The sequence below is a fragment of the Physeter macrocephalus genome, chromosome 16 (assembly GCF_002837175.3).
Source record: "Physeter macrocephalus isolate SW-GA chromosome 16, ASM283717v5, whole genome shotgun sequence".
Lineage (NCBI taxonomy): Eukaryota > Metazoa > Chordata > Mammalia > Artiodactyla > Physeteridae > Physeter > Physeter macrocephalus.
In genome coordinates this window covers 72,051,283-72,076,584 of record NC_041229.1, presented here as the reverse complement: position 1 = coordinate 72,076,584, position 25,302 = coordinate 72,051,283, and the positions used below count along the sequence as shown (strand labels likewise).

At 45.1% G+C, this 25,302-nt stretch overlaps 1 protein-coding gene across 24 annotated transcripts in view; it reads left to right on the top strand.

The window, feature by feature from the left end:
* The window catches only part of SERGEF (secretion regulating guanine nucleotide exchange factor), a 307,372-nt gene that overhangs the window by 153,617 nt on the left and 128,453 nt on the right, over window positions 1-25,302 (top strand). For 2 of the 24 annotated variants that reach the window (XM_055091610.1, XM_028501266.2), the window contains one exon: window positions 16,871-17,887. The exons of the other annotated variants lie outside the window; for them this stretch is intronic. In XM_055091610.1, the coding sequence (XP_054947585.1) occupies window positions 16,871-16,902 (32 nt within the window). In that variant the 3' untranslated portion in view covers window positions 16,903-17,887. Of the gene's footprint in view, window positions 1-16,870; window positions 17,888-25,302 lie in introns of those variants that run through there. 24 annotated transcript variants of the gene reach the window in all.

Sequence of the window (25,302 nt, the reverse complement as noted above, 5' to 3'; positions counted from 1 at the left end):
TGTAGAGCTGGTTTGGTGGTGCTGAATTCTCTTAGCTTTTGCTTGTCTGTAAAGCTTTTGATTTCTCCATCCTATCTGAATGAGATCCTAGCTGATAGAGTAATCTTGGTTGTAGGTTCTTCCCTTTCATCACTTTAAGTATATCATGCCACTCCCTTCTGGCTTATAGAGTTTCTGCTGAGAAATCAGCTGTTAACCTTATGGGAGTTCCCTTGTATGTTATTTGTCATTTTTCCCTTGCTGCTTTCAATAATTTTTCTTTGTCTTTAATTTTTGCCAATTTGATTACTATGTGTCTCAGCGTGTTTCTCCTTGGGTTTATTCTGTATGGGACTCGCTGTGCTTCCTGGACTTGGGTGGCTATTTCCTTTCCCACGTTAGGGAAGTTTTCGACTATAATCTCTTCGGATATTTTCTTGGGTTCTTTTTCTGTCTCTTCTCCTTCAGGGACCCCTATAATGCGAATGTTGTTGTGTTTAATGTTGTCCCAGAGGTCTCTTAGGCTGTCTTCATTTCTTCATTCTTTTTTTTTTATTCTGTTCCGCAGCAGTGAACTCCACCATTCTGTCTTCCAGGTCACTTATTCATTCTTCTGCCTCAGTTATTCTGCTATTGATTCCTTCTAGTGTACTTTTCTTTTCAGTTATTGTATTGTTCATCTCTGTTTGTTTGTTCTTTAATTCTTCTAGGTCTTTGTTAAACATTTCTTGCATCTTCTCAATCTTTGCCTGCATTCTTTTTCCGAGGTCCTGGATCATCTTCACTATCATTATTCTGAATTCTTTTTCTGGAAGGTTACCTATCTCCTCTTCATTTAGTTGTTTTTCTGGAGTTTTATCTTGTTCCTGCCCTCTGGTGGATGAGGGTATCTAAGAGGCTTGTGTAAGTGTCCTGATGGGAGGTACTGGTGGTGGGTAGAGCTGACTGTTGCTCTGGTGGGCAGAGCTCAGTAAAACTTTAATCTACTTGACTACTGATGGATGTGGCTGAGTTCCCTCCCTGTTGGTTGTTTGGCCTGAGGCAACCCAACACTGGATCCTACCGGGGCTCTTTGGTGGGGCTAATGACAGACTCTGGGAGGGCTCATGCCAAGGAGTACTTCCCAGAACTTCTGCTGCCAGTGTCCTTGTCCCCACGGTGGGCCACAGCCACCCTCCACCTCTGCAGAAGACCCTCCAACACTAGCAGGTAGGTCTGGTTCAGTCTCCTCTGGGGTCACTGCTCCTTCCCCTGGGTCCCGATGCACACGCTACTTTGTGTGTACCCTCCAAGAGTGGGGTCTCTGTTTCCCTCAGTCCTGTCAAAGTCCTGCAATCAAATCCCAGTAGGCTTCAAAGTTTGGTTCTCTAGGAATTCCTCTTCCCATTGCCAGACCCCCAGGTTGGGAAGCCTGCCGTGGGGCTCAGAACCTTCACTCCTTTGGCTGGACTTCTGTGGTATAAGTGTTCTCCAGTCTATGAGTCACCCACCCAGCAGTTATGGGATTTGATTTTACTGTGATTGCACCCCTCCTTCTGTCTCATTGTGGCTTCTCCTTTGTCTTTGGATGTGGGGTATCTTTTTTGGTGAGTTCCAGTGTCTTCCTGTCGATGATTGTCCAGCAGCTAGTTGTGATTCTGGTGTTCTCACAAGAGAGAGTGAGAGCACATCCTTCTACTCCACCATCTTGGTTCCTAGTCCTAGATTTTTGCTTTTTGTTTTTGCTTTTGATGTTTTTATTTTGTCCTATTTTTACCATGCAACTTTTTCTTTCACCGTAGATGAAATTTACCAGTCTTTTCCTTTATGGCTGCTGCATTTTTTTTTTTTTTTTGCAGTATGCGGGCCTCTCACTGCTGTGGCCTCTTCCGCTGTGGAGCATAGGCTCCGGACGCGCAGGCTCAGCGGCCACGGCCCACGGGCCCAGCTGCTCCGCGGCATGCGGGATCCTCCCGGACCGGGGCACGAGCCCTCGTCCCCTGCATTGGCAGGCAGACTCTCAATCACTGCTCCACCAGGGAAGCCCAGCTTCTGCATTTTGAGTTAGAGGATCCCTCCCCACTCCAGGGTATAAAGGACTTTCCTCATATTTTATTCTAGTGCATTTTGATTTTATATTGTACAAGTAAATCTTTGATCCATTTGGAATTTATCCTGATATACAATGTCAGGTATGGATTCAACTTCATTATTTTTCCAAATAGCTATTCAAAGTCTCAACACTATTTATTAAATTCACTTTTTTTGGCTGGCTTCCTGAGTCCTGTCACTACCAGAGTAGCCCTAAGGCATAAAGAGAAGCAATGACTTAACCCAAGATTGCCCAGCTAGTCAGTGGCAGAGCTGGGCCCAGCACTTGCGGCCAGCTCATGTTGCTTAGACAGGGCTTGTGGATGGTTCTCAGGAGCTTTCCTAAGTGGTTGTGATCTCCCGAGCTGTTTGCCACGTGGAGAGGGACTGCTAAGGCAGAGCAGCGTCTTTTAAGTCATTCCCTAGGTTCTGAGTGCTCTGTCCCAGGTCCTGCTTCTCTCAACTGTGGAGGTGATATACTTGTTGCCATTATCACACCGCTTGAGACACCATATTTTCTTCTTTGCCAGCCAGAATGTGATCAGATCTTTCCCATTCAGGAGAGATGTTTCACCATTAATACAGAGATATTTTTATGGACCATTGGTTATCATTCGAGTCACATTTCTATTGAGTCATTTGTTTTCAGGGCATAGCCTAACATCACAAAAAGTGCATTCTTAGCTCTCAGTAAAGTTTTTCACTATTAATCCTAAAGAAGCAATGTTTGTGTCACTCCACAGTAGTCATTCTACATGAGACCACAGGTGAGGGTGCCAGGCCGTCAAGGAGGCTCACATAACTTGCTAAATTACTCACTCTCTCATGCCACCCTTTTTGGGCACGAGATTAACCACCATGTTTTGGCATAATGCTCTGGTCCTTTTGGAGTTACTTACAGTAGCAAAAACTGTAATTGTGACCCACTGCACTGGTTTACAAATACTTAAGAAGCTTGGGGCCTTGCAAAGGTAAATCTAACTAAGGTGAGCTCAAAGTAAAAAAGTACGAAGAGTTAGAGCAAGGAAGAGACAGCCTTCTGCAGTGGAAGGGCTGAGCTCTGCTCCCAGCTGTGTCTGCCACTAACTCTCTGTGTGATCCTGGGCAGGCCCCCTCCCTCTCCAGGTCTTAGAATCCCCATCTGGGAAATAGTTCTAAAGTCTGCTCCATCACTCAAGTCTGTCCTCATGTGCACAAACTCTGTTGTACATCTTAATAGACCTGCACTGTCTGCACTTGCCTTGCATGCAGTAGGTGCTTTGTATGTTTGTTAAAAGCTGAATGAATGTTATATACAGTATTTTCCTTATTCCCTCCCATCAGCTTGTTAGTGACTGATATTGTGCCCTGTAGCATTCTGGGTGCTGAGAAGGAATACAGCAAATGGTCTTACCTTATGGAACTCACATATAATGGGAAAGAGACTTAAGCCTGGCACGTGATATGTGCTTAATAAATACCGAATGAACAGATGAGTGAGTGCAAAGCAGAGGGTGACAAGAATTAGAAGAGTGAAGAGGAAGGAATGATTAATTTTGGAAATCCTCATGGCAGAGGGGGTTCCTGAGCAGAGGAAGGGTAAAGAGCGTTCTGTGCTGAGGGATCAACATGAGCAAAGGGAAGGAAGGCTTTAAAGTGTGAATCATGGTTGAGAGACAAGTGGTCAGCCAGCAAGACAGCGGAGGGTCAGCTAAGGCCGTCTCCGGTAGCATTGACTTTACTGTATAGACAGTGTGGTGCCATTAAGGGTTATTTAGGAAGACACTCAAAAGTTGACGATTGCAGCAGTGGATTTTTTTTTTTTTTAAGATAATACCTTTTTACAGAGTAAAAGAGAACTGACAGTAGTAGGTACCTACTAAGTATGGGTGCCACTCTGAGCATTTTGCATATATCATTTCATTAGGTCATCACCATGCAAGGTAGAAAGTAGATGGGTTTTCCAGATGGGAAAATGGAGACTCAAAGAGGTGAAGCCCTGGATTCAGACTGACATCTGCTGACTCTGAGGTCTGCATTTTCCCCCTCAAGTGCTCCCTGCAGAGGTCAGGCTTTGGCTTAATTAGCATATCAAGCAGCATCTATTATACTAAGCTTATAGCATGCACGTGACTTCTTCGGAAGACAGGAAAAAACAATAGCAACTGATAGTACAATACTTGTCTGGAGGGGCAGAGGCCAGCCTGTATCCCAGTCTATCCTCAGAGTCTAGCACTTAGGGAACCATGTGCAGTGTGGGGCAGCTTTAACAATGGCCAAGCAGTCAGGCCCCTGAGCCTGCTCTGTCCTTCCTTAGACAGGAGCAAGCTTCCTGAGTCTGAGTGGCACCCTGGTATCTCCCTATGAACGCCCAGACTCTCAGTGTTGCCTCAGTTTAGCACCCACAGGCCTCAGCTTGCACCAGGACTTGTAAATACCACCTACCCAGTGGCTGTCCCTGTTGCCTCTTGTCTCTATGGGATCCCCTATTCCTCCCGGGTGCACCTAAGCCCTTAAATGCAGAACAGCTGTGACATTCATTCCAAAGTGCTCTCCCTAGGCAAGGCTTCAGCAGCATTCTGTTTGCCTGTTTGATTATTCACAGATTTAGTCATTCATTAAGAAGGTGCACCATGTAGTAGAAAGAGTCCTGGGCCAAGGGACCTGAGTACCAGATTAGCTGCTGTCACCTTGGGCAGGCACTTTCCTTCTCTGGGCGTGCTTTTCTTTATGGATAAAATAAAAGAAATCTGTAAGATAATCTTCAAGGTCTCTTCCAGCTCTGACACTTTCTGAGACTGTGTCTTGTTCATAAAATTCATAAACTCACACCTTCACCCTAACATGGGGTTAGGGACTACTTCTAAAAGAAGACATGATGTTTGAGGTGGGTCTTAAAGGATGAACAGGAGGAAGAGAAAGACATTCCTTGGAATGGGATCAACATGAACAAAAGCATGCAGACAACGCGGCAAATTGGGGGAAAAGAGGGGATTGGGACGGGAACAAAGCAGCGCAAAACAAGGCTGTGGGGATGCCTGAAGCCTGAGGAGACAGGACTTCATCCTCTGTGGTAACAAGGAGCAGGAAAGGTCTTAAAGTAGAGGAATGACTTGATCTGATCTGTTTTCAGAAGCAAATAGCTGGTCAACAAAGGAATCTTGGAGGAATGGCAGTGGGTTTGATTTTGTGGCTTTGTAAGATGACTCATTCGGTAAGTTTGTGGTTTTCAGCTTGAGGCAAGGAAGATGCTGCTGCCCTTTTGGCCTCAGCACACTGGATGTCTGGTTGTTACGACTAGGCATTGTGGCTCCTGAATGCCCATCAGACTTCTTGGTTCAGACTCTGCCCCATACTAGTTGCAACTCCAGTTCCACCCTAAGGCCAGTCCCTCCCTCTTCTCGTGGCAGCCAAGATGCTGACTTAGTCAGGAAGCTGTGCAGTGTGGCCCTAGTGTGGCATGCATGCATATGCCAGTAGCCTCTTATGTGGCCTTTGTGCTTTGTCAGTTTTTTGAACCTGTTCACTTTATTCAGCCAGTGCTTCTTAAATAAATTCTGCACATGAAGAGAATTTACTGTGATCGGTTGGGAACTGACTTGCAGAAATTTTCAGCAAATGGCATTATATAGCAAGAAGTGAAAAAAAAAGAAACCACAAGTAAAATGATAGGGACTCTTGGACAGATGCTTTTTAAAAATTTAATTTTGCCAAATGGAATGGATGGCCAAAGGCTTATAGGCTTCTACTATGGGAGGGGACTGCCTTTCTGAGGCAGGGGAGCAGAATTTTAGCTGATCTAATGTAAGAAGAGGCATAGGGTCCTAGAATCAGAGAATTTGAAGGTGGAGGGGACTTCAGAAATGACCTAATCCCCACAGAAGAGGAAATGAAGGCCTAAGTGAAGAAATGATTTGCCCAGAGTCACACAGCAAGTCAGAGGCTGAGCCCAGGATGCCAGCCCCCAGGTCCTGACTTTAGCTGGCACCACCACACCTCTTTGGAGACAGAGCATCAGCAACTTCTGAGGTGAGCTCCAAGGCCCCCACCCTTGTCACGCTGACCTGGCTGACAGCCATGGCCTCAGGAGCCCTTGACTGGGCTCACTTCTGGGTAGTTTCTGCTACACATCCACACCGGATGTACCATATCCTCCATTTCCCTCTGTTGCAGCAGCTCACAGGTTTTTAGCAAATGCAGCCTGGTAATAGACAGAAATTAGACCTGTTTCCTTTCATTTCTTAACTTTTGAGCCTCTCCCAGGGGTTGCTACATGAACTCAGTTGTACTTAGAAAAAAAAAAAAGGTAAAGGTTTCAATAATTCAGCTTTTGGAGGGAAGGTAAGGAGAAATAAGGGCCTAGGAAGCCAACAGAGGAGATTATCAACTCTCAAATAATCTTTAGGGACCATGATAACAGTAATAGTTGACAATATTGGTCCTTACCGTGAACCATATGCAGATTTACACAATATTAATTTATTCTTTACATCAACCGTAAAGTAGGTACTGTTATTATACCTGTTGCACAGATAGAGAAACTAGGGCACAGAGAGGTTAAATAACTCAAGGAGAAGAACATTGTCCTGGGTGCTCTACAGTGTAAGGGTCTGGGTATCCAAAGTGGTGGATTCAGAATTAGTGATATTCTCCCAAATTATCAATAAATTGATAAGAGATGCAAAGGGATCTCTTATGGCTGCCAAAAAGCTCCAGCCTCAGCCTGTCCCCATGAAAGCAAAGGAGAGTGTTCCACTTTCTATGATAAAGAAAACTGGGAGGGTTTATATACACAAAGGATGATAAGATCAGAAGCTAAACAGGGGTGGAAATGTGAGCTGAAGTCAACAGAGTAACACTTAATTGGGCATAAATGTAAGAGAGGGTGTTGACTGCCTGGATGATTCCTGGTCAGCTGGCACTAGTGAGGCGAAGCCGGGGGAGGTGGCTGTGGCCGTGTTCTCAGAAGGGAGTATTTGAAACTGTGATACCTTCCAAATGCAGGACTTCCCATACCCTAAGGAAGATTTCTTTTTAATCTGGCCCTTTAGACTATTCAGGTGCTTTTATTAATCTTCTGGTTTTTTTGTGTGACTTTAAGTAAATGATATGCCTGCCCTTCAAGGGCTTTAATTGAACAACTATAAAAAAAAGATAATAATCTGGTCCTCCCCCCCCGCCCCCATCTTGCTTCATAAAGGCTTCCTGATGTTGTAAAATGTATAACTGATTAGAGAGGAAAAGTAATCATTTTGCATAAAAAGCAAGATAAAATATCATAGTTTTAATAAATATTGTTTTATTATAATTCTCAAATGAATTCAATGTGATTTAGTGGGGACACTAAGTCTATGACAGTTGCCTGACTAGGTTTCAGATCTCAGCCCTGGCATTTTCTAGCTGTGTTACTTTGAGTGAATTACAACCTTCCTGAGCCTCAGTTTTCCTATGTGGATAAAGAGAATGAGAATACTTAAAGTGTTATTATGACAATTAAGTAGGATAATATATGTAAAGGACCTGATACATGACACCAGCAGTACATAAAGATTTCTTTTTTTTAATCAATGCTAAATACTATCCCTTTTTTAAAAACTAATTTTTATTGGAGTATAGTTGATTTACAATGGTTTGTTAGTTTTGAAGATTTCTGTAACTCCACATCCTTGCCAAAACCGGGCTGATCCAGCTACTAATTTTTACTAGTCTAATAGGTTCTATCAAAATAAAGATTTTGTTTCAGAGACAGAAACTCTCTGCCCAGGTTCAACCAGAGAAACAGACCCAGTAGGAGACATATGTTAAGAGACTTAATGCACAGAATCTGCATATACAGCTGTGGAAGATGGCAAGTCTGAAATCCACAGGGCAGATCTTCAGGAAGGGCAGGCTGATGCTCCAGTCAATAGGCAGAACTTCTTCCTCAGGGACACCCCGGTTCTCTTCTTAAGGACTCTCAACTGACTGGCTCAGGCTCACCCAGATTATCTAGAATTAGTCTCCTTTACGTATCAATAAAATCAACTGATTATAGAGGTTAATCACAGCTACAAAATACCTTCACAGCAACACTTAGATTAGTGTTTGATTGAATAACTGGGTACAGATTGACATATAAAACTGACCATCACATAGTCCAACTTGTATTTTAAGAAAATCATTCTGGGGATGGGAGGAAGGCTAAGTTGAAGGAGAGAGAACCTGGAAGCAGAGAGACGAAGAGAAACCAGAACATTACCTTAAGGGGAGGGTGATGAGGACCTGAATTAAGTAGTGGCAGCTGAGGTAGAAAGTCAGAAGCGACTTAAAAGGCCACGCTCAGCTTGTTGGGACTAAGTGACCTGGTGAACAGGGTTGAGAAGAGAAGGAGAAGAATGGGCAGGATCAGGGGTGGTACCGAGTTTTCTGCTTGGTAGACTGGGTAGATGTGTTGCCATTGACCAAGACCGGACATACATGGAGAGGAAAGAGTAGGCTTTAGGGAAGGTGATGGATTTATTTTTTAACATAACCAAGCGTGAGATGCCTGTGGAACACCCAAATAGGATGACCCGGTAGCAGATTGGCATGAAGACTTTTAGCTCTTTAGAGAGGTCAGAGAGTTTCTGTAAAGAGAGGTTAGTGAAGCAGATCTACTTAAGTAGTTTTTCCTTCATGTATATATATGGATAATGTTTCTGCTAAGTGGCTTTGGTATAGGGTGTGCTGTTGTGATGCCTTTGATAATGTAACATCAATGTAACCACTCTGTGATTATTCCTGCTGCTGCAGTAACTTAGCCCAGAGCAGAGACTGCTTTCCTGGTCAACTTTTGCAGGGACCTACCTGTCTTACAAGACTTTCTCCCTAGAGGTCAAGACGCCATGTGAGGGTTAGGTCCTCAGGAGGAGCCCGTACCTATGAAAGCTCTGTCTCCTGAGGAAAATCCAGGATGGAGTCACTAATTTCTGGGGAGTGATCTGAAAGCACGAATACAAAGTATGATTAATGACTACGTGCCAGCTCACAGCCCCCTAAAATAAGTCCAGCCCAGGCATGCTGTCTGGGAAGAAGCACCCTCTGCTTTCCCAATTTCCAATCCGAGACCTCCTCTGAACAGGTCTGCAGATAATGGATGGGGGTTTTGTGCACTGGGAGGTATGGGAACATGGGGAAGAAGAAGGAATGAACATTCACTGAGCACCTTCTATGTGCCATGCAGTATGCTGGGCACCTTTGATTAAAATGGTGACAATTAACGCTCACCAAGATTTGCCTTGGTGCAAACGGCTTGTATGGTGCCAATGGCATGTATGGTTTATTTTCTTCTATTTAATTGTCACAACAACCATATAAGATGGGTACCATTATGAACCACATTTTAGAAATGAGGAAATCAAGGCAGAGAGATGAAGTGACTTGCCCAGGGTCGTACAATTGGTAGATATCTAAAGTGGGATTTGAAAAAATGTTCTGATTCTGTGCTTCCTCTCTCTGATCCTGACACAGCCACTCTCCCCTCCCTGGTCCTGTCATTCAGGGGAGCAAGACTACAGGGTTTCTTCTCTAATAATTCTTAACAGATTTCTGTCTTCACAACTTTAAGGAGCAGGTGGGTTGGAGGAAGCGCTGGGTGGGGATTAGGACACACTTAGGTTCCTGTCCCAGCCTCTGTCTGACTTTGGACCTTAGACCATAACCTTTTGTTAAGGTTCATCATCTATAAAATAGACATACTAACATCTGAGGATCAGATGAAGAAATTGCTAGGAAGGTGTTTTTGTAAACTTTGGGGGTTATTCTGTGGCATCGGTACCTACTGCCTTGCTTTTCAGAATATCCTCTTGCCTGTTATCTTCCCTAACCCTGACTCCTCTTATCCTTTATTATGATTTATGACATTTTTATCACTTAAAAGTCTCTGATAATCATGCCTTGAGGCAGGAGGCCACTAAAATTCTTATATAAATAATTTCACCTCCCTGGGCCAGCTGGAGGGGGCGGGGAGGTGTAGCAGATTTAGCAGCTGTTGAAGCTATAACCAAGAGAAGTCTTCTTGTCAGTCACAGGAGTGAATCATTCAAATGGCTGCTTTGCTGAGTCCTTCCCAGAGCCATAAGGCAGAATGGATAGCATTGTTGCTTTCATCACTCACTAAGCCTAAAATGAAGCTCAGCTTCTTACTTTGAAACGTAGCAGGCATATGTATTTGAAAGAGCATGGGTTCTGGAGCCAGCATTGCCATCTACTAGCTAAGTGACCTTGGGCAAGTCATACTGCCCAACTGGGCCTCAATTTCCACATCTGTAAAATGAGACTGATAATACCTGCCTCACAGGGTCATTGTACAGCTCAGATGAGACCATGGGTGTAAAGGGTCCAGTGTGTACCAAGTGCTCATTAGACTCTCAGTAATTCTTGCTGCCCGGAGCCTCTGAGCTGTGGGAATGAGCACCTAGGGGAGGTCGATTTAATGAGGGGTGAAACAGTCTGGTTTGCAGAGTGCAAAGGCAGAGGACTCAGTAATAGACATTTGAATCACAGTTCTATTTTTAGTTCCATCCAGCCTAAGGTTTAAAACTGTGGTGTCTTCACCAAGGGGGGAAGGTGGTGGGGAGGTGGTGGGATGAATTGGGAGATTGGGATTGACACATATACACTAATATGTATAAAATAGATAACTAACAAAAAAAATTTTTTTTTAAATGTGGTGTCTTCCTCATGTGTCCCTTCCTCCTTTCTGTGTAAGCAGTGGAGGGTCGGGGTGAGGAGGGGATTGCCCACTTCTCCTGCCTTGGCAATCCTGTCTTTCTCCTCATTGGAATCCAGCACGGTCGCCTTGGTTACCATCAGCTTCAAGGGAATCCGTGCAAATGCTTGAACACGAGTGTTTTACTCTAGTCTTCAGTCTTCTAGTCTTTACTCTAGGTTCTCTCACCGCCAAACTGGCCTTCAGCTTAAAACTTTGGAGGAATTTCATCCATCACCCCTGCCCATGTTCACAGTGTGGCTGACTTCATGAATTTAGGCCACGGCAGTAAATATTTTTCCAGCAGGTCTTGTTCTCCAGAGGCACACATGCCCCACAGAGCCCGCCAGCCTCAGAGCTCTGGAGAGCCTCCTGTCGCTCATGCGACGTAGAAGAGGAATGCAGACTACTGGGCACCCAGGAGGCACATAAGAATAATAATAATAGCAAATGTTATTTCATGTCTTCCTTGCAGCACCCCTGTGGTAGGCTGTAGTACGGTTTAGTGGCTAAGAGCACAGGGTTTCAAAGCAAAGAGAACAGGGCTTGAATCCTAGCTCTGCAACTTAACACTGTGTGGCCTGGGGCAAATTACTGAACTCCTCTGAGTGTAGGTCTCCTTATCTGCCAACTGGAGATAATAGTACTCATCCCACAGGGCTGTGAGGATGAGTGAAAGAATGCATGTAGAGCCTCAGCACAGGGCCAGGTACACAGTAAGCACGAAAGACAAAGTAACTGTGGCGTCAGTTTTACAGCAGAGGAAACAGCAGCCCAGGGAGGTTAACTCACTTGTCTAAGATAGGCATTATCCCTATTTTATGTAAAAGGAAACTGAGGCTGAGAGGTCAAGGATCTTGCCCAAGGTTATACAACGAGTAAGCAGCAGAATCTGAACTTTAAGCCAGGTCTCCTGATGTTTTACCAGAAGCCTCTGGAAAACTGGAATAGATACCCCAAACCAGTTGATAACTGGCCCCCTGGTGGTGGAACTCCAGCCCAGCCTCCCTTCTGCTGAATCCCTCTCTTTCTAGACATGGGTGCTGGTGAAACGTGTGTGCGTGCACACACACACGTTTGTATACAAATACATACACCTAAATGATGGAGCAGGAAAATGTCCTGGGAGACCATGATTCCCCAGAGTCCTCAAGGGATACAGTGTTTTGGTTAATGGATTTTCACAGAGTATTAACCCCTTGGCTTCAGTTGTTGTTGAGGGTCATTTTGAAATGCATTGCAGCCATTCACTTTCTGATGCTAGAAGGGGCTGTCTAGTGAGCATAATTAAATCCTCCTTAAATGACAGAGAATCTTGGCAGAGTCTCCAGTCATCATTAGAATGACCAGTCGTGATGTTCAGGGCTCTAATAACAATCTGTACATCTGTTTGTGTCTCTTACACTCAGTGTATCATTTAATCATGACAACAGCCCTTTGTGTGTGCTGGGAGTGAGGAGCAGGATGGGGACATAATTATCCCCATCTCACATGTAAGAAACAGGACTCAGCATGAATGCCTTATTGGGGATCATATAGCTTAAGAGTAGCAGAGCTAGAACTGAAATGACATTTGCCAAGGTAGGGCAGTAAAGCAGAAAAAAAATGGTTTTTGACTCAGACATACCTGGGTTTAGATCTCAGTTCTGACATTTACTAATGGTATTGACCTTGAGCAAATTACTCAATCTCTCAGGTCCCAACATCTCTCATCTGTAAAAACAGGGAGAATAATAGTTCCCTTGCTGAAATTATTTTAAGGTTATTCCAAGTATATAATGCACGTAAAGCAGCTAGTGTTGTGCCTGGTCAGAGTAGGCCCTTAGCACATGGAAACTGTTATTATTCTGTCTCCTCCTCTTAGTCCAGCACTCTTTCTGTTTTACCAAGATGTCCACTACTGTGATGTGGAAGGTTCAAGGGAATGGACTGACCTGTCTTGAGCCCATCAAACTCTAGAAGTGCCTTTCTGAAGTAAATATATTCTCATTAGCTTAAGGAGGGTGGGGTTTTTTTGTTCTATCTCTTTCTAGTAACAGAGCCTGAGACAGATTTTTATTCATAGGTAAACTTAAATAATTTTACATCAATACAAGAGGTGCTGCAAAGCAATAAAGTAAGTATCATAAATGGATGTTACAGATAGTGAATGCTCATAGTCTGGAAATGCTTTTTGGATCATGTAGGTCTGTCTTTAAAAATAAAAAATAAATATAAAATAATAATAAATAAATATAAAATAAATATAAAAATATGCATAGAATTTGAATAGGAAAACAGGAGACATTTCATGTAGGGTCAAAGATATGAAGGTAAGACAGTGTAAGATATGCTTGACTAGAACAGAAACTGATATAAGGGGAGCATACATGATACGATTGGGAAAAAAGGCTCATATATAGAGCTTCACATGTGCATGTAAACATACACATATTACTCTCATCTCTTACCCATGTACATTGCTAACCTAAAGTCCTTAGTTGGAAGTGATCAGAGGCATTGGCCAAATAGATCTTACTGCACTCAGCCTTGATCTGTAGGAAGGCAATATGATGTAGAAGAAAGAGCCCTGGACCAGGAGTTAGGAGATTCCAGGATTGCTGTTGGTTCCACCCCCATCCAACAGTGTGACTTGGATGAGACATGTAAGCTCCCTGGGCCTTACTCCTCATTTGTAAAAATGGGCCACTTTCAGAAAATCCTTTGGAACTATTTATCAAGAGCCTTGAAGATGTCCATTCACTTTCATTTCTTAATTCATATCCTGAAACTGTCTCCTTAGGAAAGATCTTAAATATGGAAAGAGCTTTATGGTTAAAGATGTCGATCATAGTGTTTTATAATTATTACAATTAGAAGTTGCCTAAATGTCCAACAATTGGGATTAGATAAATTTATGGCCCATCTGCTTGACTAAGTTGGTCACATAAAAATGAAATCAAAAGGGCATATGTTAAAAAAAATACTGGGTGGGCTTCCCTGGTGGCGCAGTGGTTGAGAGTCTGCCTGCCAACGCAGGGGACGCGGGTTTGTGTCCCGGTCCGGGAGGATCCCACATGCCGCGGAGCGGCTGGGCCCGTGAGCCATGGCCGCTGAGCCTGCACGTCCGGAGCCTGTGCTCCGCAAAGGGAGGGGCCACAACAGTGAGAGGCCCGCGTACCGCAAAAAAAAAAAAAAAAAAAAAAAAAATACTGGGAAAATCATACTTCCCAATGTAGGCAACATTCTTGATGTCCTCTGGGATTCTTCACAATCTGGCTCTAGCCATTCACACCAGCATCCCTGTGCCACCGCTATTTACCATATATGACGACCTTACTATGGTGTCCTTAGGACATTTTCCTAACAAATGCCTTTCTCTTTGTATGCTTTTATATGTCCTGTTCATCCCTCCTGAAATGCCCTTCCCTCCCTTGTCCAGCAAGTGAACACATGTTCTCCTTCTGGTCCAACTTTAGATTTCCCCAACTTCTTAGAAAGAATCAATTGTTCCCTCGTCTCTGTTCCTGTACATTTCATAAGGGGCCTCTAACACCTATGTATCATGTTAGTCTTCTGTGTCTGTTTCTGTCTTTCTGTCTCCACACATAAACTGGACATCTCTTGAGGGCCATATCCCCAGTACTTAGCAGAGGGCCTGGCATTTAATGGGCATTCAGTACGTGTTGATTGAATTATTTTTCACTTTTTACTTTTACTTTTTGTTTTTCCATGTTTTCTGCATATTTTGTAATGACCCTGCTTATACTCATAATGGAAGAAAAAAACAGTAATTCATTCATCCATTTATTTTTAAGGAGGTGACTGGCCTAATTCAAAGGTTCTCAAACCTGGCAGTGCATCAGAATCACCAGGAAAGCTTGTTAAAATGCAAATTCCCACACCCCTAGACAGGCTTCCTGAATCCCAATGTCTAGGGCAAGGACCTGAATCAGTATTGTTAACAAGCCACTTGGTTATTGTGATGCTTAGCCATGTGTGGGACTCCTTGACCTAAGTACCTCTAAGGTGCTTTCAGCTTAGAGTCTTTCTCCTTCTCGGAGCGGCCTCCTGTCCCATATGCTACCCCCGCCATGAGAGGCTTCACCATGAGGGCATTGTGGAGCAACAGGCCAGACAACAGAGAATAGCTGTAATAGCTGCATTTATTGAGCATCTGTTCTGTGCCAAGGACTGCTTGTTTTACCTGTACAACAATGCTCTAAGATCAGTTGCATTATCTCCATTTTACAGATGAGGAACCAGAGGCAAAGAAAAGTTGTGTCTTGCCCAAGGTCAAGTAACAAGAATGCAGTGGAGCTCATATTTGAATTCAGCTCCGTCAGGCTTCAAAGCGCAGGAACCAGAACCTCCCTTACTGCCCCTTCTCTGCCTCCCACTGAAGGCATCCCGGCAGGGCCAGGCGCAGCCCCGCTGTGTGCAGATATGCCAGGTGGGGTGGGTGGGCCCTGGAGCCCCTGCCCTCTGTGCAGACGTGTGGGATTAGCATGCTTGGGCAGCCATGCGCCACAGAAGTGGGGACTCCTGCTCACCAAATGTGCTCTGACACCCACCCACCTGTTTACTGGATGCAGTGAAGCAGCGGAATTCAATTTGCGGCAGTGACCCAAGAGGGGCTATTTTTAGTAAGAAAGTAGGTCAGGGGCTGCAGCGGTGCTGCCTGAGAAATGAGCAGCCTCCCCTCTCACTGGGAGGCTTGTTCACTTCTTCTCACGCAGCTGGTGTGGAGGTGCAGAAGGCAGACCCGACATCCTCACATGACTGCAGTCATAATTGTCACTGCGGAGCCACTTGGGGGAAACACACATACATCAAAGACACAGAGGTTCTTGTCTGGGTTTGCCTAGGTCCTGGCCCCAGTCTTCTTCAAGAAATTAGAATCCCTTTGGGGAACATCTCGAACATGATAAGAGGCTCATGTATTGTGCTCCTGCTACGATTTTGGGTTTGGTGTGCATTATCTCATTTAATCCTTGCAAATACCTCTGCAAAGTAGATATTATTATCCCCATTTTGCAGATCTGGAAACTTGAGTCATAGGGAAATTGAGGCTTATGCAAGAGCACACAGCTCATGTGTAGTGGAGCCGGATTTTGAACCCTGTGTGAGACTTCAAAGCTGATGACCAGATGACCAGTTCATCAAACCATGCTGGAGGTGATTTTTTTAAATTACCACTCTACCTCTGCCCCATTTTGCTTGGTACTTCAGAGAAAGCAGTAGAGATGGCTTTCTCCAGCTGGACTTATCTGAGTCAGACAACCTACTCCTTCCAGGACAGGAAAGGATATGCAGACATCTTCCCCAGAGAGGAGAAAGTTTGTTTCTAAATACTGCTGCCCAATCATTGAAGCCAGTAGTTGCCCAAAACAAACCAGCCACCTGTTTTCCCTGGGCCTGGAGTGTCTCAAAATGCTCTGTCCCACTGGCTCTGCCACATATTAACTGCAGACCTGTGGCAAATTGCAGGGCACTCATTGGCGATGCACAGGCGGACACAAGCTTGTTAACAGAATGCAGTAACTGACACATCGTGATTCATTATGCACAGCATGGAGGACTCTAGCAGAAGCCCACTTTGTGGCCAATGGCTGCTGGCACCACCAGCCTTGAGAATGTGTTCCTGGCTCTGTTCTGGCTCTCCAGCTGGAAAGCACCATACCTTCAGGGCCAGAAGCAGTCTGAGGCTCCTGCCTTATCCTCCTCCCTCCCTCCAGGCAAGGAGTGAGGATATTTCCCCTGTCCCCAGGCTGCATAATCTCCGAGGGAGGTTATTTGTTCACTCACTTATTCAACATATATTTTTGAAAATGTGCCGGGCATGTCACAGAGAACAAGACAGACAGTTCCTGCCCTCACAGAACTTACAGTCCCTCTGTGGGCCTCAGTTTACTTATCATCAAATGGGTAGGGAAGAGAAAAGTGGATTGCTCAATCTCTTCTAGCTCTAAGATTTCAGAATCTATGATTCTGGATTATAAACATTTTTTATTGACTCATAGTGTCAATCTTAGTCATTTGTAGCCAATGCCAAAGGAAAAAGGAAGAAAATCTAGAATTTCAGAAGCAGATGGGAACCACGGACATAAGCTAGTTCAATTTCTTCACTTACAGATGAGAAAAATGAGGCTAAAAGAAGAGCGTGACTTACCCAGTGACAGAGCCAGGCTAGGGTGGCCGGTGCCCGCTTAGCCCAAGCCTCACCTCCAGGCTTCCAGAGGCTGCCTCCTCTCTCAGCACACTGATGACCCCCTCCCTGAACCCTTTCTACATCTGGCTTCTCTGACGCTGAGCTTTCCTGAGTCCCTCCTACCTACATCGCCAACCCCTGCTTCTGGGCTCCCTTACCAGCCTCAGAGCCTGCGGCCTGCAAGTGGAAGAGGAAGGATTAGCTCTGCCTCAGAGGTAGCTAACCTGGTAGCTGAGCCCCAGAAGGTGAACAGAATTGGATTCATTCTACCAAGACCTCCAGATAGATGGCCGAGAAGGAGTGGAAACAGAGCAGGTAGAGTTTGCTCTGAGTTCTCAGACAAGCAGATACAGACAAACCACAGTGAACCTGGAAGGGAAGGGGAGCCGGTGGCGGTGGCCAGGGAGCAGTTGCTCCGTGAGCTCACAGAAGCCCCGCCGAGGGGCCGGCCTCCCCTCGTGCCACAAAGCCCCTCTGTACCTCTGCCCTTTGCCTGTGTCCTCCATTCAGCCCGTGGAAAGAATCTCAAGCGGGGAGGAAGAGAGGATCTTTCTGATGATCTAGTGGGGCAAGGGGATTGAGTTCACAGCAGAGAAGTCAGCAGTGGGAGGCGCAGCGCTTTTTCAGCGACCAGAACGTCACTCCGGGTGGGGAAGATGCTGTGGGTAGACAGGCTGTAGCCAGCTCCTAAAGTGCCTGTTTGTCTGTGGCTTTTCCCTTCTCTCCATCACAGTCTGGGAACCAGTACCTTGAAACACTTGATTAATTAATAATGTTTTCTGCACTATAATGATCCCCTAGTTTGGAGGTGCTCAGAGGTAGGAGGGTAGGTCAAATGTAGGTCAGAGGTGAGCAGAGGATGAGAATACTGTTCTTGATTATGAAAACCTATATCCATTTTGTGTATCCACGTATAATTTTAGTCTCCTAAATTGATCTGTATTATTTTCCACACTGTACTTTTGTAGAATATAATTTTCCAGTAGGCATGTAACATCATCCTCAAAGAATTACCTAATCCATGTACATAAAATATGCCATATGTGCACTTATAAATGTATAAATCATGCTTTAAAATAAATCATTCTGAATTTTTGAAAGATGACTTCAAGTCACTTGGCTGTGAGGTGGCAACATAAGTCTGAAGCGTTGACTCTTGTGTGTCCTTGGGCTGCTCACTTTCCCTTTCTGCCCCTCTGCCCTCATACCTACAGAGTGAAAGGGTTGGATCAGTGTGGTTTTGCTCACCTGGCCTGTGAACCAGTTCTATCGAATCACTTGAGATGATTGTTAAATGTACAGATTACTGGGCCCAATTGCAGATCTGCAGAATTGGGAATTGAGTACTTGTACATTTTTAGTTCTAACAATCCTCCAGGTGACTCCAGGTCATGCAGCCAGGTTTGGAATAGTTATCTTCCAAGAACCCCACTGGTTCTGTTTTAGAATCCTCTGCCTTCTCTTTCTTGCTCAGTTTTCCTGATTTTCTCTAATCCTTTTTTTCCCTAGAGAGCTCCCCTCACTAGACTGTGAACTTCTCAGGAGCAGGGCCACATCTTGCCCACCTCTGTATCCCTGGAATCCAGTGCAAAGCCTGGCACACAGGAAGTGCTTAGTAAGCAGAAGGAGGGAATGAATGGGCTTTCGTGGCTTCGCTACCATTTGTGCACATCTAAGTAGTTTCCATAATTTTTCCTGTAAACTCAGTCATTATATATCTTCTGATATGATAAAATGAAAAAAACAGATTTTGGAAACTAACAAAAATGGATGTGAATCTCAGTTCTACCTCTTCTTGTATAGTAATTTATTCCAAGTCATTTAATCTCTTTAAACTGCAGATTCCTTGATTGTATAATAAGGATAATAGCACCTGTTGCTCAAGATTGTTGTAAGGATTAACTTACTACATGAGCATATGCATGTAAAAGTGCTTGACATTAAGTAGGAGCTCAAATACTTTAGTTGCTTTTTTCCTTTACATGGAAGAAACTCAGAAGACTCAGAAGAATGGATCATCCCCAAGCCAGCCACTGAGGATGAAATATGGTCTTTTATCATCCCCTGGCTTCCCGGGACCCTGAGGCTCTGACTGAGGTCCAGGCCTTGCTCAATCCTGAGCACATCAGAATTCGGACTTAGAATCTCCTGACTCCAAATGCAGTGTATTCTCTCTATTACTCTGCTACAGGGAGGTAGAAAAAGAAGTAGCAAAAGAAATTCAAGGAACTATTATAGGTTTGGGTTCCCCATGCAGGCCTGATGTCTGCGAGAAACCCAGGTTCATTTAGAGGGGTTAGTTTCCAGGGCCGAAGATCTTTGGGTTGGTTTTGGTAGCACATCAGCTCCGCTCTCCACACACTCTGGGCTGGAACTGCCACAGCGTGCTGCTTTCCATAAAAGTCTTTTTTCTTTGGCCGTGCCCCTCGGCTTGCAGGATGTTAGTTCCCTGACTAGGGATTGAACCCGTGCCCTCAGCAGTGAAAGCGCAAAGTCCTAACCACTGGACCTCCAGGGAACTCCCCTTAAAAGTCTTTTTCAAACCAAGTCCAGCTGTTTTATCCCCCAAAGGGCAGCCAGATTCATTGTCCTCTGGGAAAAATGGTAAATGGTTATCCCTCCCCACGATGCCTCCAGCACCACAGTAACAACAGCCGCCCTTTACCAAGTGCCTCCTGTGCTGACATCACTGTGAGTAGGTATTATTAGCTCCATTTTACAGGGGAACAGGTTGTCATTAAGACTGTAGACTTCAGAGTTAGACTGAGGTTCAAGTCCTGGCCCTACCATGTTCTAGCCAACCCTCTCTGAGTCTCAGTTTCTTTATCAGCAAAATAGGATTAGTAATGTATACCTCATAGTACTATAAGGACTGTGTGAATACCACATGCATGGTACTTGACATAGTGCCTAACACATGGTAAGGAAATCCTCCATCAATGTTAACTGTGGTGATGATGACCCATGACAGTGATGGTGACAATGCCATGATCTCTTGATCTGTAGAAGGTAGGCCATCATAGTAGATACTAGAGGGATGAGGAGAGATGGCAAAAAAACCCAGTAGTTCCTAAGACAAACTCAAGAGAACCTCCGGAATGGTGTTGGAAAGGAACATGGTGTTACTGGTTGGAATAAATTCAGGGAAGAGCTGTGTTTTACTTATTCATTTAGTGTATTTTTATTGACTACCTACTATGTGTCAGGCCTTGTGCTAGAAGCTGGAGATACAATAATGATACAACAGATATGATCTCTGCCTTCAAGGAGCTTACAGTCTCATGGGGGAATCAGACACTATTAAAATACTTTCACTAGGATAATTATTAAAATAATTATAAAATTACAAACTAGGATAAATACTATGAGATAAAGGGACAGGTTGCCATGAAAGTATATAACAGGGGTCCTGACCTACTTCAGGTGATCAGGGATAGTTTTACTGAGGAAGTAACACTGAGCTGAGATTTGAAGGATCATTAGGAGTTTATTAGGTGAGCGAGTGAGTGAAGTAGAGAAAAGCATATGGACCAGTATGGCCCCTAAGGTGAGAGGTAGCTTAGTGCTTTCAGAGAACTGAGAAGGTCAATGTGACTTCAGTACAGAGAGTGGGGGAAGAGTGTGAGGCTGGAGAGCGAGATCAGGGCCTTGCTGAGGATTTTTTTTCTCCTTATTCTATGATCATGGGGACCATTGAAGGATTTGGAACAGAGGTTATTATACATGTGTGTTGCACATGTGGGGAGTGATATGACCAACTTGGTATTTATAAGAGATCTTTTTGGCAGTGGTGTTGAGAATGGGTGGGAGGGTACAAAAGTCACTGTTGGGAAACCAGGTAAGAGGAAGCTTTGCATTAGTCCCCCGCCAAAATAACGCTGGATTGGGCTGAGTAGTGACATCAGAGGTGAGGAGGGAGAGGGGGTTTGAGATATTTAGGAGGTAAAATTGGCAGGACTTGATGATGGACCTATGAAGAAAGAGGAAGTATGAAGGACAGCTCCCAGGTTTCTGGATATACAAATGAATTATGGCCTTGCCATTCTAAGCTTAACCAAACAGACAAACAAAAAAGCTGAAAAAGATAAGACCAGATTTGGGTAAAAAGATCTTGATCTGCTTTTGAACACAAAGCGTTTGAGGTGCCTTTTAGACATCCAGATGTAGATGATCCATGCCTGGGGCTACCAATGGTAGGACACAATAACCTTGGAATGCCTTTGGGCACTCTGACCCAGATCCAGGCTCTCTGGGGGTCAGGCTTGTTTAGTCCAGTTGGTCTGAGGACTCATGATTTGCTTCTCACCCTTCGTGGTTCTGTTTCCTTACCAGAATATCCTGAAAAGGGGTGTCAAGAGAGAATTCAGCCCAAGGGAGGGGTATACAGACAGTCTGGGGAGAGAGTCAGCTTCCCCAGGGGAAACAATTCAGATATTGATACATACTGTCTTAGGTGTTTATTTCCCCAAATCTGTGGTTGAGATATTTGTGTTTGATGTGTGTTCATTTCTTTATTCATTTATTAATTAAAATATTTTCTATTAATATCTATCTACAATATGGCAGGCACAATGCCAAGTCAGAAAGGACCCCTGGTTCTTTGGGAAGTGTCATCCCCAGAACCTTTCTGGCATTGCTGTTCTTGTGATCAGAAAGAAACCACATAGGATGCTGCCCTTTTTCTGAATACTAAATCTCCAGGATGCTGACTGCTGACTTTTATCAAGGGGCCATGTCCTTGACTTTAGAGAGTTGGTTTGTCAGGGGCTCCCTCGGCAGCTGAGACTCCCAGATCTGTCTCTGGGCTTCCTCTCTTTCGCAGAGTCTCCTTAGACAGGATCTGCATCAATGCCAGTTCTTTACTTTGAAAGGGGCACAGCTGGGCAGCCTGAGCTCCAACCCCCGACGCCCGCGCCTGGGCCCCGTGTTCCTATTTGTTGTCCGAGAGCATCTTTCTGTGTCCAGGTGACGGTGAGAGAAGTGGCAGTGCAGGCTTTTGTGTCCTCATCTGAAATGGCCGAGGAAGTGGGACTGGGGGGCAGAGGGGGGAGAGCGGAGGAGTGACTCATTCAGCCCTGGCACCATGTGATAGGATCTGCGAATACCCATGTGCAACAGATACGTGCTGTAAGAACATTTGCCTTGTGAAAATCTAAACTCACGAGCCGCATGAATTCAGGACAGTGATTACCATCATGAAATGGAGCATAGTGTCCTTTCAAAAATCCTCTAAAAAAAAAAAATCCTCTAGTATATTTAACATGCAGTGCAGTGAAGGAGGGGAAAAACTATGCCAATTTAGGCACTTGGGGGAAGTTGACATTCCCTATGTCAGTGGAACAAAGAACTTTGTACAACTGGAGTGGATGGTGAGCCCCTGTTTAGGGGAGCTGTTCTTGCAGAGGGTGACCGTGTGTCAGGAGGGACAGAGAGACTCCTTCCCAGGGTGGGATGGTAGACTGAGAATTGCATCTCTAAGATTCTCTGATTCTTGGCTTTGCTTTTCGTCTTGAAAAGTAAGTCTGCCTTAGGCAAGTCTGCCAAGGATGGAAGTGTCCTTGAAGTCAGAAGGCCGTTGGCTAAATCCCAGCTCCACCTCTCCTAACTGTGTGACTTGGGCGAGTTGCTGCCTGAACCTCCTTCTCCTGGTCTGCAAAACCAGGTCCATAATACTTCGCAAAGTGTGTGTACAAGGGTCAAATGAGTTAAGCCTAGCAGCCAGCACCCCAGGATATAAGACAGGGAGAAGCTTTGCGGAGCCCCTAATCAGCGGATCAGCTGTCAGCGCTGGTGTGTGCGCACGGCCTGGGTCTGCACACTCTGGTCAGAGAGAACATTCGTTGCTCCCCAGAGCACAATGCAGGGCATGTGCCAGCTCGCTGGCAGCCTGGGGCTGGGACACACTGTCCTATTTCTGCCTGAGGAGACATGGGCTTAGCAAGCAGTTAGCCCACCTGGCTTAAGTTTCCCCAGAGAACTCAGTCCTCGTTACAGAGAAATCCTTTCAGGTTCCAAGGGTGGCATGTTGCTGCAATCTGACCCCTGTAAGAATTCTGGCTCTGTCCCCTTCTCATGCCAGCTCTTTCCTAAAGCTGATTTTGTGAGGAGTTATTTTCCTAATGTGTTGGATAAAATCCTGATGCATGTTTCTGATGGTGCCTTAGGAAGTTCACACTGTTTTTATTTTCCAGGGGAGCATTAACGAGATATGGACTAGCCTTGGGATGGAGCTAGCACAGTCACTGTCAACTCAAGGCCATTTGCTGCCTGCAAAATCCTTGGTACCCCAGGCATGGCTCTGGCTTCATTGTCACCATCTAGCACACGTGAATCATGCCAACCCGAAGACACTGGTCCCGGTTCACGGTGCCCATCACAGTTTCCATCTGCACATACAAGGCAGATTTATATTCATTGGTTTTTTTCTCCTCCAACATCCCTGCAGGCTCTGTAGGGTAGAGTTCTTGGCCCCTTTATTCAGATTAAGAGAATATGGCTCTTGCCATAATTTGTCTGACGTCACGCAGCTGATTATTGGCAGAGCTGTTTTTCAAATCCTGGTCTTTTTTTAATTTATTTATTTTATTTTTATTTTTGCTGTGTTGGGTCTTCGTTTCTGTGCGAGGGCTTTCTCTAGTTGTGGCAAGCAGGGGCCACTCTTCATCGCGGTGCGCGGGCCTCTCACTATCGCGGTCGCTCTTGTTGCGGAGCACAGGCTCCAGACGCGCAGGCTCAGCAGTTGTGGCTCATGGGCCGAGCCGCTCCGCGGCATGTGGGATCTTCCCAGACCAGGGCTCGAACCCGTGTCCCCTGCATTAGCAGGGAGACTCCCAACCACTGCGCCACCAGGGAAGCCCCAAATCCTGGTCTTTTTAAGGGGCAGCCTGACAGAGTGAAACACCATCGAGCATTTGCATCTCATCTATGACATTCATGAGCTGTGTGACCTTGCACATACTAGTCATTAGTATTATAAATGCTTATCAACATTAGTGGTAACAATGAAGTTTCCAAAGCATCCAGCATGGTGATAGGTACTCTACACCTTATCTCATTGCATTCTCACACTAGACATGAGAGATGTGTTTTATTATTATCTGTTTTACAGATAAGCATCCTGAAATTCAGAGAGCTAGAGTAACTTGTCTGAGCCTCAGTTTCTCTAGAAAATGAGGATATTAATACCTCCCTGGGAGGGTGATTACGAGGACTGAATGAATGTGTGTAAACTGCATAGCACAGGGCCTACAATGGATGAGGCACTCAATCAATGCTTCCTTCCTTTCTCTAGTTCCCCCTCTGACTCCTAATCCAGTGGCCTTCCCATTGCATCCCATTTAATCCATTTAGAAGCTGAGGTCATGCTGAAGTCCTTTCATAGCTTTCTCTCTCACTCTCTTCCCACCCCCCAGAGGCCACTTCAAGTCTCTGATCTGAGCTGTCTGTCAGATACTGCCTCTTTAGTCTTCTGCCAGTTCAGGAAACACCATCTTTTCCTGGCGAGGTCATGCTGAAGTCCTTTCATAGCTTTCTCTCTCACTCTCTTCCCACCCCCCCAGAGGCCACTTCAAGTCTCTGATCTGAGCTGTCTGTCAGATACTGCCTCTTTAGTCTTCTGCCAGTTCAGGAAACACCATCTTTTCCTGGCATGCTGCTCTACACCCCTGACATTTGCCCCAGGGCTATGTGCCGGAACCCTAAAGCCTGCCCTGGCCTCTCCAGCCGCAGGACGCTCCCCTTTCCCGACTTTCTCTAAGGCAAATACAGGTTGTTTTCTTTATTTTGGCATCTTGCCTGAAACCTTCATGTTGTTATGTTGTGTTTCATGAGGGCTGGCACAAGGCAGTGGCCTGGAACCCAGGTCTCCTGACTTCCAGCGTCATGTTCTACAGCTTATTATTTAATGTTTAAGAAGCATATGCAGTAGGTCATGGGCAAAAATAGGAGCCCTGTCTTTGGGGATCCTCAGAAATGTATTTATTTGGCTCTCAATAAATGTTTATTTAGCACCCACTCTCAGCCAGGCCCTGGGTGTGGCAGTGAAGGAAGCAGGCGGGTCTGTCCTTCGTGGAGCTTTCCCAGAGCTCACATTCTAGGGTAGGAGGTAGAGAATAAAAACGTGAAGTAAGTTGGAAAGATAATTTGAGATTTTAAGTTTCATGAAAGAAATTAATTGGGCTGCGGGATAGAGAGTACCTGGCGGGTGTTTTGTGCACTGTGATTAGGTAGGGTGGTCAGGGAAGGACTCCTTGAAGAGGTGCCATTTTGCACCGAGATCTTCAAGGAAAAGCTGGGGCAGGAGGATTCCAGGCTGAGGGAGCAGCGAGAACAAAGACCCAGGGGTAGAAAGGGCTCG